General features: G+C 41.2%; 1 protein-coding gene across 2 annotated transcripts in view; it reads right to left on the bottom strand.

Moving 5' to 3' along the window:
- Window positions 1-6865: 6865 nt before the first annotated feature.
- sema6bb (sema domain, transmembrane domain (TM), and cytoplasmic domain, (semaphorin) 6Bb) overlaps window positions 6866-14880 on the bottom strand; it is a 190727-nt gene continuing 182712 nt past the window's right edge. For both annotated transcript variants that reach the window (XM_074635872.1, XM_074635871.1), the window contains one exon: window positions 6866-14087. In XM_074635872.1, the coding sequence (XP_074491973.1) occupies window positions 13180-14087 (908 nt within the window). In that variant the 3' untranslated portion in view covers window positions 6866-13179. The remainder of the gene's footprint in view (window positions 14088-14880) is intronic.

Here is a 14880-nt window from a genome sequence, read left to right as displayed (position 1 = left end):
AACAGTTACCTCTTTTTAATCTCAGCAATAATGAATCATAAACTCTGCACCTTCTGCTTTGTGTTTCTCAATATACAGTCTGTCCACCTGGGGGCTCTCTGCTCCCACTGCAACTGTCAAATTAGATTTTATGGACATGTCTATCAACACAACTCTCCCCTTTGCATACATTTTATCTCCTTGTAGTTGTTATTTCATTATCTCCCTCTTATTGCTGTGCTTTTCTCCTCTCACTCCCCCGTCAAGCTCTCGATCCATTATTACGTTCCAAGCATTCAGTGTAAAATATTCAAAACATTTCAGTTTAAAATATGAAAAATGTGCTTTAAATTGGTTTGATTTTGTCTCTGAGCCAGCTGGAAATAAACGCTGCAGGAGACAAAAGGACTGAAAGGGAATAATTTAATATACTCTCATGGATTTGAGTGGTTTCAGCTCAACTGAGGTGTGTTTTTCAGAAGCTTACACCGCCCCCTGGTGGTCTAGGTTATTATTGCAAAGCACCTGCAATATGATAGAGTAGTTATTGTGTATTGTATAAGTCTGAGAGTTAACATTATGACCTTTCCACCATGTGTCTGCATTACACAGTGTGAAGGCCCAGTCTCGTGTCTCTTTGGTGCACAGGCTGAGAATTAGAGGTAAAGTGAAATGGTTTGCACAAATTGCACCTCTGATTCTGTCATGAGGTGATGTTCACGTAGTCATTTACAAGTTAAACAGCTGCATTGTTTCATAAATATAATATTGAATGTGAGGTCAAAACTCTCACCTTTACTGGGAGACTAACGTGTTTCATCAGGGTCATGCAGGCCATAAGCTAAAACATGTTGGGTCTCTTGTTTGCTAAATTATGGAGCAAAGTCAAATTGTGGATTAAACTGAAAAAATATCTACTTTACTTATTTACTTATTTACTTTAGTGTAATGTATCTTGTCCCCCTTTTTGTGTTCATCGTCTGACCAGACACGTAAAAAATGTTCAGTTAGTGTTTTAATTACAGTTTTTCTCATTCACTTTGGTTTAATTCTCGATTGAGAGATTCATTTTTTTCAAAACAATAAGCTCAAATCTCTTAACAATTAATTTGTTGTTCACAACAGACTGACGTTCTCATTCATTCAAGCAAATTGCACAAGTTTTGGCATGTGTGCAAAAAAGTACAATTGTCACATGGTCTAAATATGCAAAATGATCCATTCAATTATCAAAATCTGTCAGACATACATGTATATTCCATAAATATCTATGACATGGTGTTACGTACTGTGAGGAGGTGCATTTTTTCGTTTTTTTTTCCTGTACTAATGCAGGTTTTTTCATTGCTGCAGGTTTTTTTTTAGCATGGATGTCATTTTGTGGCAAATTTTCTATTCACTGTATATAATCTTACATGAAAGCTCAAAGGAGAATTTTCTGTTTACAGTACATGTAACACACAAATACACTTACTGCATAAACACAAATGTGCATAACCTTTTTCTGTGTACAGTATTGTAGCCTACAGTATTGACTTTTCCCAGTAAACTTTTCCCTTCTGTTGAAATGGGAATTTAAAAAGTTCAGTGCGATACACAACAGCCTTCAGTTAGACAAAACTGACATTCTGCCTCCAGTAAACAGTCAGTATCAACAAAAATGTAGAAATAAAACAGAAATTTGTATATGAGAAACATTTGCAGGGTTGAGTGCTATGTTGCAAAAACATCGAAACATTTTGACCAGTATGGCTCACACGATGACAAAACATCTTTTCATTTTGGTACCGTTGGCCAATTTAACTGACACAATAACACAATAACTAGGTTTTGAAGCATTAATTGTTTTAGGTGAGTTACTACCTTTTGCAAACATGCAATAGAGTTGTGATGTTCCATCAAACAGTTGTGACATTTGCACTTACAGTTTAGAGAAAGTTAAGACTGTTTTGAAAAATGAGCCAATGCGATTGATTTGGATCTCAATTCATAAGAGGCTAGGAAATACAGCACTGCATCACTTTTCCATGTTAACTGTTAAATGTGTTTGTAGACAACTTTAAGTGGATTATTAGCGGTTTGGACATTGATATTTGGCTAAACAAACCCCTTAATTTACACATTGTTATTGTGCTGACATGCTTATTCCCTCACACACTTAACATGCGTCTCCCACTCTGACACATACAAAATGTTTTTTATAATATCTAAATATGTCTAGTTGTTGTACACCTAAAAACAGAATGGATAAAGTACACCTAGTTTTTGTGGAAAAATTAGGTCTTTGGAGTCCAAATATTGAGATGCTGAGAAGGACGACAGCTGGCATCACATGGAGCTCAGCTGTGGAGTAGAGAGTCAAATCAAGGAGAGTATACCCACTGGCACTGTTACAGCCTCTTCATTAATCACATTCATCCTAATGAGAGTGTGAGGGGCTGCAGGAGAGAGGGACACGGAGGATAGATAGATAGATGGATAGATGGAAAGATAGATGGATGGATAGATAGATAGATGGATAGATAGATAGAAAGATAGATGGATAGATAGATGGATAGAGGGATAGATAGATGGATGGATGGATAGATGGATGATAGATAGATAGATAGATAGATAGATAGATAGATAGATAGATAGATAGATAGATAGATAGATATGGATGGATAGATGGATAGATAGATAGATGGATGGATAGATAGATGGATGGATAGATAGATGGATAGATAGATAGATGGATAGAGGGATAGATAGATGGATGGATGGATAGATGGATAGATAGATGGATAGATGGATGGATAGATGGATAGATAGATAGATGGATAGAGGGATAGATAGATGGATGGATGGATGGATAGATAGATGGAAAGATAGATAGATGGATAGAGGGATAGATAGATAGATAGATGGAAAGATGGATGGATAGATGGATAGATAGATAGATGGATAGAGGGATAGATAGATGGATAGATAGATGGATAGATGGATAGATGGATAGATAGATAGATGGATAGAGGGATAGATAGATGGATGGATGGATAGATAGATAGATAGATAGATAGATAGATAGATAGATAGATAGATGGATGGATAGATGGATGGATAGATGGATAGATGGATGGATAGATAGATGGAAAGATAGATAGATGGATAGAGGGATAGATAGATAGATAGATGGATGGATAGATAGATGGAAAGATAGATAGATGGATAGAGGGATAGATAGATAGATAGATGGATGGATGGATAGATAGATAGATAGATAGATAGATAGATAGATAGATAGATAGATAGATAGATAGATAGATAGATAGATAGATAGAGACTGCATGGCGTACATTCTAATACATCTTCACTGATCTGATGGGACACGGGCCGGGTGTAAACAAGCTGTAAATTATCCCAAAGCTGGCACATGCCGTCACCTTAAATCTGCAGAGGAGAGTGAACAAGGATGCCACAAATGCTTCAGTGGAATTGCGCACAGGGTGGGACACAGTCACCGTCCACCTCCCTCCTCCTCCTCCTCCTCCTCCTTCATTCCTATCACTCCAGCACTGCAGCACTGCAGGGCTTCAGTCCCATAAAACATCAGTGAAAGAGAGCCCCTGACAGGTCCTCTCGGTCCTCCACCACTCAACAAATGTGAAATGGTCTGATAGGCTCCCCAGAGAGATGAAGAGCTGGATGGGGAGGAGGTGGAGGAGGGTGTAGAGGAGAGGAGCCCAGTGAGGATAGAAGGGGGGGTAATGTAAATCTACACTGGGCAATATGAACCGACAGGTAAATGACAATTTCTCTAACTGATTTACACATTTTTATGATTGTTTTATGATTGTTTTACTGATGTAGAAGTCTTGCTCCAGGGTTTTTGGCATTTATGGCAACAGTCAATGTGTCTTATAGAGATATAGCTCCCTCTAATGAAGACTGATGGTACTACACCGCTGCCCAGTACACTCACAGGTGGAAAGAGTAGCCTACTAGGATATAGTACTCAAGTAAAAGTAAAAAAGTAGGTCAGTTAAAATATACTCTGAGTAAACGTTACTGCATTACATTTAAAAAAAGGAATATATGATACTACCGTTAAATTAAAAAGTAGGCTACAATGTCAAGTGGTATACACAAGTGGAGCAACATCACCAACAAGACCCCAGAGGTGAAATAACTATTCAGATCGAGTGAAACTAGTAATACTACAGTGTAGAAATACTCTGTTTCATGTAAAAGTCCTGCATTCAAAATTTTACTGAAGTAAAAGTACAAAAGTATTAGCATCAAAATACACTTAAAGTACCAAAAGTAAAAGTACTCATTATGCAGAATAATATACATTATATTATTGTATTATAATTATTAATGCATTATTGTGTTCATCATTTAATGTTGCAGCTGGTAAACATGTGGTTGATTTTAATTATTTAAATAAATAAATAAAAAATAATATATCATAACGTATTTATTTACATTTTGTAGGGCTGCAGCTACCGATTATTTTCATTATCGATTAATCTGCTGATCATTTTTTCAAATAATCGATAATTGTTTAGTATTAGAAATGTCAAAAAACTGTCAGAAAATGGCCATCACAACTTCACAGAGCCAAATGTCGTTTTGTTCGACCAAAAGTCCAAATACCAACAAATATTTAGTTTACAATGAGGGTTTCACTATTTCTGCTTGAAAATTAATAATTGATAATCAAAACACATTATAGACTAATCGATTATTCAACTAATCCTTTCAGCTCTAATATTTTGTATTGTTAATCGGGATCGGTAAAGAAACTAAAGTTATCAAATAAATGTAGTGAAGTAAAAAGTACAATATTTGCTTCCAAAATGTAGTGGAGTAGAAATATAAAGTAGCATAAAATGGAAATACTCAAGTAAAGTATAAGTACCTCAAAATTGTACAGTACTTGAGTAAATGTATTTCCACCACTGCAGACCCTTTATGTCCAAACCCAACAGAAGGCACTCTGCAGTCTGTGCATAAAACTGATTATCAATTATAAATATACAACTGCCTTCCTCAGTGCAGCCTCACAACAAAGAACCAGAAAAGAGACAAAACTCAGACAAATAAACACAAATGATTGACAATAAATAAATAAATTGAATCAACAGTATAAATAAAACCCCACCAAAGCAGACAACGTTGACATGCATAAACAATATAAACTCCACAGCAGCTGGCTGCAGCCACTAACACACACATTACAGCACATGAGAGACTGCAGTTTATACACACAGTGTAGCGCGCACCCGAAACTATGTTGCTAGGCAACGTCCTTGCCTGTTGTCAAGAGTGTAGAAGAAGCAAAGAGACGAAACTCCACTGTTTTTATGACAACAGCCGCTGTCGCCACTTTGGACTGAAAACGCTTATTATATTTATAATATTTTACTTTTCAGCACAGGCCATTTCGATAGAATATGACAATAGAATAGAAATAAGTTTTGTTTTACTTTTGTATGGCACTTTTTAAGCTGACGTTTTACTGGCTTCCGGTGGTCGCTTTCAGTCCAAAATGGCGGAATGGGTAACTCTCAGTACGTCACAACAAAATGACACGCCCCCTTGTGGCACTATTTGACTTTACAGTAATACCACTACATTGGCTGTTAACAGGTGGTGCATTAAAATTAGTCATCAATTAAGATAGATGCAACATTTTTTTTCAAAAGGAAGAATCTTGATATTATAGGTTTTATTATTTTCTATTGTATTTAGTTCAAGTAAAACTATTCATCAGTTAAAAAAAAACAGCTGCTATGACTTTTAATACACACTAGTAGTTTCTGTCTTTGTAGGAAAGGTGGGTAAAAGGTGATGGTATTTCTCCTTTTCTTGTTTCTTATGTTTAAAAACAACTAACAAAACGCTGTCTAACACACACAGGCTGTACTTAAGTACAATTTTGAGCTACTTGCACTTTACTTGAGTATTTCCATTTAGTGGTACTTTACACTGCTACTCCATTACATTGATCTGACAGCTATAGTTACTTTGATTTTACATACAAAACATATGATAAACTTTGGAGGTTTAACACTCCATTCTACTTAATGAATACTTTTGCTTTTTGAATACATTTTGCTGATATTACTTTACTTACTAGTAACATTATTTTCAGTGTGGTATCCTACTTTTGCTTAAAATAAACACTGAATACTTCTTCCACCACTGTGCAACTCAATCAAAAAGGTAACGAGATTAAGAGTCTTTTGTGAAAAGAACATATTTCACGTTGCATTAATCACTGTGCAACAGTTTTTTTTTTTAAAGGTCCCATATTGTAAAAGTGAGATTTTCCTGTCTTTTATATTATAAAGCAGGTTTAAGTGATATATAAATACTGTGAAAGTATCAAAACACTCAATCCATGGAGAAATATACACAGCCCGTATTCAGAAACTCTGCGTTTGAAACAAGCCGTCAGGACTTCTGCCCATTTGTGATGTCACAAATCTACAATATTTAGACCATTTCACAATTTTAAACGTAAACATTCTAAATGTGTCCCAGTTTATTTCCTGTTGCAGTGGATGTAAATTACATCAGCTGACAGGAAGTAAACATGGACCCAAGCTGTTTCCTAGCAACGCAATTCCGTTGCCACTCCTTTGCAATGCGCTAAAACAGAGTGTTTCAGACAGAGCGTGAGTACAGGTATATTCAGACAGACAGTATGAGAAAAATAATGTGTTTTTTGAACATTAAAGCATGTAAACATGTTCTAGTAGAAATCCAAAATACAAGCATGAACCGGAAAATGAGCACGATATCGGACCTTTAATGTTAGTATGAGATTATAAATAAATGATATAAATCAACTGAGGAAGTCAAACACACACTGTAGTCAATGATGACACCTCAGAGGTCAATGTCTGAGTGGTTTATTAGAATAAGAAAGTTGACATAGAGCAAAGTCTCCATGCGGAGTGACAGGCAGAGCTCGGGACAATGTGGAGAATGGTGAACAACTGCTGGAGTGTGTTTGCGTGTCGTGTGTGTGGTCGTGTATGTGTGTGTACTGGGCAGTTGTCGGAGGGTGCATGCACGAGTTGCTTTTTGCGTGACGACAGACAGATTTCTTCGCGGACACAAGCACACACACACTTGCATGTACTGTACAAATTCACACGTCGCTACTTCTGTACACACACAGAGGCTGTGTCGTCATGCAGCTACTGCACTTAAATTACATGTAAGCATCAAGGTTATGTACACGTAGTAGGGACATGTGTTGCGGCGAGCCTCTGGTGAGAGCCACAGGACGGCGGGGTCCTTCACAGTAGCAGGAGAATCCACTCCACAGGAGAAAAGCAGAATCTCTTTTTAACCTCAGTCTGTATGAGTTCATTTCCTCCTCCTCCTCCTCCTCCTCCTCCTGCTCTTCCTCTCAGCTTCAGCATCCAAACAGGACACACAACACCTCAGTGCTGCTCACAGTACTGCTTCATTGTCACTGTCAATACAATAATCATGATAGTCATCAGGTTCGTCTTCATTGTCGTCATCAAAATCCGGCACACCAGAGAAATTGAAATCATATACAATAATATTCCATATAATTTCAAACCAAATATCTACCACAGAAACAAACTATAGAAAAAACAAACATGACAGAAATGATCAGTGCTGACTAAATAACATCTACAACTTTACAAAAATGTTGTTTTTCGCCTTGTTTTTGTGCTTTTTTTCCTTCTTTCGTATGTTGGGAGCAGATTCATGTCACTACTCTCCAAGTGCGATGGATTTAATACAAGATAGCCTCCATTTCTGGGCTCGTTTCTGGGGCGTAGAGCAGCACGGTGGAGCGCTGTAGGGCAAGATGGCAGTTATTGGCTGGGGTGGGGGGCATCGCATCACTGAGCCACACGGCACAAACAACCCCAACACACAAAAGGCTCTTTAACAAGCACACAGACACAACCTGATAAATACAAACACAGACTGGGTCACGATGGCTGGGTGGGAATTTCATGTATGTGTGTGTCGGTAGAGATAAAGAGGGAGAATGTGTGTATGTGTGTGTGTTTGTGTGTGTGTGTGTTTAGGACTGGAGGCAATGTGTGTCAACAACAAAACTCCAAACAAAATAAATTCTAAGCAAAGGAAAGCAATTTACCGCATGAGAGGCTTTGAAAATGTTTGTAACACATTAAGGATTCGATGTGAAATAAAGCGGGATTTTGTGAATTACTTTGATTTCTGTTTCTGTCACCGACTCATTAAATTAACAAGCTAACCTTTAATGGTGACAAACAGGATGAAGGCGCAGCCCGGGCTTACATTACGTGTGTGTGTGCAGAGAGATAGCCTGAGTCTGTTAACAATAATAAAGGAGCTTTAAAAGAAGAAGACAAAGTGCAGCTGTTGAAAGAGGAAGAATGGGAATGACATGATGTAAAGCTTTTTGGGGCCAGGGACCCCTTAAAGAGGAGAAATCTCCAAGGAGCCCCTTTCAATCGTAACACCATTAAGCATAATGTCCATACTTGCCAACCATGAGATCTTAAAAATAGGGATGATTTCAAAACCAAAGCGGGGGGGTCTTTAATTCTCATGACAGAAAACTGAATCATTCGCCCCTCTGGCATAAACGTGTGTGAATCTCTAGTATAAACTAATATTCATCGTTTTTTATTGCATTATTATATTTAGTCTCCCGTCGCTGTTGCTCGATATATGTTGCTTCTAGATGCTGACAGTAAGGTTAATGTTGCTGTTGCTTAGCAGCGATATTCTCCCAACTTAACCACTTGAATGCCAAGCATATCTTGTACACAACTTCCCATGTCGTAAACACAAGCTCACGAGTTTCATTTGAAGGCACCATGATTCATGACAGCTTGACGTGTCACAATCATATCAGAGTTTCTATCGGCCCAAAGCTAACGTCGGTGGGAGTAATGGTCACAATATGCTCGTTTTATTGACGCAAATGGTCCTCATTTGTAGGTATGTACTTTTTAACGATACTGCACAATTTCATAATGTATAGCTAATTATTTGGCGGACCCCCTGACAGAGTGCCACGTACCCACTTTGAGAATCACTGCTGTAAAGAAGAGGGAGGATGAAGGCTTTAATAAACAGGCTTGCATGAGGCTACACCTGAATTCTTTAGCTGCCCTGTAATGTTGAACAAATGTAATCAAATTACAGAGTGTACTGTACACGATAACATCATGTACAGTAGCTTTCCTAGAACCAGTCAGTGTCGGCCTATTTCTAGCCTGTTTCTCATCTTAATTCACTTGCATTGGTTAAAGGGGCCGACAGTATTTGTGTATATGCTGTGAGTGTGTGGCTGGTGGTTAGTAGCGGGGTAAAGAGCTGGTTGAACGTGCACCTCCCTCTTAGGGCTGATGTGTCTGTAGTCATCTTCTCAAGGGCTCATCAGGCCATTAGAGGGCTGGGAATGTACTTTGCCTAATCAAGCATGTTTAGTGAAACACCGGAGGAGATGCAGAGCGAGGACACGGCTGGCTGGGCAAGCGAGGCCTCATTCACACACACACATACAGTATATATACAAGCCGGCACTCAGGTCACAGCAGAGATGGAGACAGAGAAAGATAAAGAGAGGCCGGGCTGGTGGAGGGCTCCCTATCCTCAATACTAATGACCTGTTTCAGGGTGGAATGTGTAAAGAATACACTGTACTAATGTGCTGAGGCGGTAATGCAGTAACATCATGTTCGCCCGCCTGACCTCCTCCTCTGTCCTTGCTTTCATAAATCTCTTTCACTGGCTTGTCTCATGCAGCACCTCCAGCTCTGGCGGTCTAGGTTTTAGGGCTGGGTACTGAACCTCCGTGCCGCTTTGGTACCAACAGAAATTAATCCGAGTGTCAAAAAACTGTCAGCTGGTGTTGAATATTTAGTCTGATTTACAGTCTTGTTTACTTTTTTTATGATCAAACAGTCCTTGGTTTAAATTGAAATATTTAGGGATGCACTGATTTATCGGCCAAACGTCGGTATCGGACGTTCTTTGCCTCGTTGACTGCCATCGGCCTATCGGCAAATAAGATGACGGCAGTGGCCGATGTTTATGTGTCGCGTTGCATTCATTTTCTGCCGGCTAAATGTTGTGTTGTTAGCTGCTGATTTAATTACATTTAATTTATGTTTCACAAAATGTTTTTGTTGGGCTTGGTAAAAAACAAATTCCTCTCATTGAGTAGGTAGTTGTTTACAGGCTAAGAGGTTTTTGAAGCAGTTATTTTTCATGTGAAAGAAGGTTATTTTAAAGCTTGTTTCATACATTTTAAATTTCAAGATACCACTGAAGGGCTGAATGACTTTAAGAGTGAAGACAGTTCAGTTATTCTTTATAATTAATTGTTAATAATAATTTATTTCCCTGGCACTAAAGGGGGAATAAATAACAACAAAATAAACAACAACAAAAAAAACGGTACCGGTATCGGTATCAGGTATCGGACAATGTCATTACGTTGGCTTTTGTTGTCAAATGGAAAATAGGATTTTGTAGAAATTTATATTTCTCAAAGTTAGGTGTTGATAAAAGTGTTGTCAGCTATTGTATTGGCTTTAGTATTGAAACATTTCAAACAATATCCAGCAGGTCTTTTCAGACAAGGAGCGATTGACACGTGATTAATTTTAGGTAGGGCGGCACAGGCTGAGCGACTAACGGGCGCAATCCCGAGAAACTGTCGCGGTCATGCTCGTCTCAAGCACACGCTTGCCCATTGCCAGAGTTGAACTGACTTTAACTTTTTTTCTACGCGTTGTGACGCGCAGTATAGTTTTAACAACAACTTTAGCTATCAACAATAACAGCAGAAACAAGCTGAAAGGACAACACTGACATAATCTTTTGAGGCAAAGTCCAATATTCACTCTCTGTTTTAGCTCTGTTTTTGGTCTCCACCAACTCCTGAGGCAAATATCTGGCTCTGTCTGCTGTTTGGTGCTGGGAAGGTAGTGTGCAGTTGATTCTTATAGCATTATTGCTAAAAACAGCTGCAAGCTGAGGCCGAAAACGACACTAATGAGCCAAGTAAGTTGCGCGCCTGAAAAACAAAACAATGAGCTAAAACACGCTATAAAGCTCCACATTAACGCTTTAAATGGAAAATAGTATCAAAAAAAATTCCAAACGATGCCCAGCCCTAGTTTTTCTATATTTCCTTGTGAGTGTGTGTACTGTATATCTATGAAGGTGCAGCCCAGCTTCTCCAGTTTAGCCATACTTCTTTGTGTGAAGTATAATGGTTTGAATATATCATATAGCATACACTGCTCCCACGCAGGGCTCCGACACTGTTATCGCGGATTTGTGAATGTCAAGCAAAGGGTTGCTGCACATTAATGGTTCAATAGAGAAAGAAACAAGGGGTGGAAAAGAAAGAGGAAGGGTGAGAACGAGAGTACAACTGATCAAAGCTGTTTTTTCGCACTCAATATGAGTAACGCATTCATGGACACAAACCCAAAGAGACTCACAGACAAAAAACCACCACCTCTAACACACCATGACCCAGATGAACTAAAGCTATCTCTGGATCTACATTTGAATCGGATGAGGACAGACAAAAAAGAACATCAAAAGATCAGACAACGGAGTGAAAGAGTAACTCCACACCCAAGTATACCAATGCCCATCTGTTTTCTTTATCCCGCTTTTGTTGTGAAACACACTGAAAGGGATAAAGCCACAAGGGATGACCATTGTGACAGTTAGCAGTGCCCCAGCTCTGGCCTCAGCCCTCAGCTCCTCCTTTAGTCCTGGCAAACCAGTGAGTGGGTGAAGCACAAGAGATGCCCGGTCCTGGTTGGTACATCTCACATGACGGATGGAGCCGCTGTCCTCCTCATTGATATTCCGCGAGGCTGCGGCGCTGGGCTAGGTCCCTGACTCTTAACGGCTATTTGTTGCCGCAGTCTCCTCCTGCTTCTGGGGCACAAAGAGGCTCAGTGTCGGGCAGAAGAGGCTGAATGGAGCTCCCAAGCGGCCGGGCCTCACAGCTCCAGTCAGACAGCCAGACAGCCACAGCTCACATTCCCTCCTCCAAATGGACTGCGGAGCCCGTGGGGGCCTCAGGTCAGGTCGGACAGACCCGGGCATACTGAGAGGCAGCGAGGGAGGGAAGAATGGGAGGGGGAGATATTGTTCCTTTTCCCAGCGCTCAGCTCCTCCTGACAGCTCTTAACTTCACTTTGCGGAGAAAACATTATAAAATTAAATTGGCTTTAACTTCGTCCTTATATGTTTCTTGCTTATTATTGCTTTCTTTAACTTCATGATGGCTCTGTCCAGCGCTGCCTCTGAGGTACTGGGAATCACAAAAATTGACCAGTGGGTCAACCACTCACACATCTCTGATTGGTAAACACATAGAGACACATAATAAAATTTGTCTCTCTGTGATTGTTTTATAAAAAAATGTTAACTTCAACCTCCTCCGTACAGAAACTTCATTATATAGTTATACTTCACAGTTAAGACAGGACACTGGTTGGGGTTGTCGTGGCCACTCACATTCTCACACACACACACACACACACACACACACACACACACACACACACACACACACACACATACAATCACACACTGCATGATTCGTTGAGAGTCACTTGCCCTCTGGCACGGCTACAACAGTTTTAGTCTCATCTGAAATCCATTGTAAAGCACATTGTTGTCTGCTGGATGCCACTGGCACAAAAAAAAGCAGAAAATTTGACACTTAAAGAAGATCCATGGTGTCATAACGGTGAACAAAAAATGGTGGAGGTGGAGGGAGACCTTTCACATTTGGCGCTGCAAGGGAAATTGTCATTTAAAAAAAAAAAAAATTCTCCTTTGAGAAGATTCCCTTTCGTTTGCACCCCTCTCTTTACCTTCCTGTTTGTCCCGTGGTGTCAAAGTCAAGCTCTGCGGGTCGTACCACTTGAGCAGAGGGGTGCACCTCGGAATAAGAGCAGAGGAACGGAGACGTGAGGAGAGTTTGCTCCTCGTTTTCGACTCTCTCTTTTGTCTCTCTCTTCAGTCAGCTGAATGACGTCAGGACATTGAATGACAGTGAGAGAGGACAGACAGGGTAAGGTTGGACCGGGACAGTGAGTCTGAGGGGTTTGATTTATTCCAGTCTGCTGTTGGAGGGAATGGGTGTTCAGAGAGAGCTTGGTGCCAGGGCTCACGTACTTTGCCTCACTGGCCACTGGGGGTGCGCTCTCCCATGTTCTTCCCTAGAAGGTGGCTGAAGTCAGCCAGCTCCCCCAGCCCTCGAGGCCCGTGCATGTCTGGCCTGATGAGGCCCGGGCGCTGGGGGTGGTAGGGCACGCCATTGTTGCTGTTGTAGTTGAGCGCCTCGTGACTCCAGCGAGGCTCCCCATAGTCCATGTGGGGAGTGGGAGCGGACACCACCCTCCGTCGGTCGGGGGAGTCCTGCGGCGTGGCGGGGTAGATGTAATCTCCCGCTGAGTTCCTCAGGGTGCCGCTGGGACGACCGCCGCCGTGCTCCCCTCTCTGGGTGGCGAGGATCAGGTAGCGCTGGCGCTCTGTGTGCGGGGGCAGCACGACCTCACCCTGGTCCTCTATCCGGACCATCCCTCCGCCCCCTCCGCCTCCGTGTAGGAACTTGGAGCTCAGGTAGATGACGGAGTTGTTGGGGCAGGGAGTCCCCACGGCGGTGAGGAAGGTCTGGCTCTGGTCCCAGTCGGTGTCCGGGAGACGCAAGGCCCGCTTCTGCTGCAGCGGGGTCTGCTCCGGGGTCGGCAGCAAGCCGGGGTCCATCTCTCCTTTGGGCCAGCCGTTGGGCGTGACGAAGGGGTTGTCCGCTTGGGAGCGCCGCCTCTCACCGCCGCTGGTTCTTGTTACGCTCATCACTGACCCGCTGCGGCCCTGCCCCAGCATGCTCTGCTCTTTGTCACTCTTGCGGCGGGTGCCGTTGGCTCCGGAGCCTCGAGAGTGGCGGTGGCGGTGACTCATGATCCAGCAGACGGTGAGGCCGGAGAGGATGGCTCCTGTTGCGAAGGCTGAAACAGCAGAAACCACCAGCAGGTTTACAGACACCAGACCGTCGGGCTCCTCAATGAAACTCTCCTGGAGCAGCATTCCTACAGAGAGAGATAAAATCACAACAACAAGTCCTTCAGTTAAACAGCATCAGTATTTCCTGTATTAAACATGTGGGAGTTAATAAACGGCCAGACAAAGTGGCCTATTTTCTCTCTCTCCTCCGTGGGTGGGAATGGTCGTATGCTTTCCAGCCAAGGTAGCTCTGACTAATTGCCTTGATTACGTAAAGTGGACGGTGATTTTAATAGCTGTAATAACTGTCTTCCTGATTGAGAATATCTCTCAGCCCTAACATGTTTCACAACATTAGCTTAATGGTGAGAGATGCCATGTCTGGCATTAATGGTGAGTAATAATTTCAAGTTTTCATATTATATATACCATGAAACTCTGTCATACTTTCCTGGATGTTTGTGTTGTATAGGCTACATTAAAACAGCACATATAAAGACTGTCGAAGGTAACGCGACTTCTATGGGTTCTATGGGTACCCACAAGTCTCCCCTTTACAGACATGCCCACTTTATGATAATCACATGCAGTTTGGGGCAAGTCATAGTCAAGTCAGCAAACTGACACACTGACAGCTGTTGTTGCCTGTTGGGCTGCAGTTTGCCATGTTATGATTTGAGCACATTTTTTCATGCTTAATGCAGTACCTGTGAGGGTTTCTGGACAATGTCTGTCATTGTTTTGTGTTGTTTATTTATTTCCACTAATAAATATACACATACATTTCCATAAAGCAGCATATTTGCCCACTCCTATGTTGATAAAAGTATTAAAGACTTGACAAATCTCCCTTTAAGGTACATTTTGAACAGATAAATG

This window comes from Sebastes fasciatus, chromosome 5 (assembly GCF_043250625.1).
Source record: "Sebastes fasciatus isolate fSebFas1 chromosome 5, fSebFas1.pri, whole genome shotgun sequence".
NCBI lineage: Eukaryota > Metazoa > Chordata > Actinopteri > Perciformes > Sebastidae > Sebastes > Sebastes fasciatus.
This window is presented reverse-complemented; position numbering and strand designations above follow the sequence as displayed.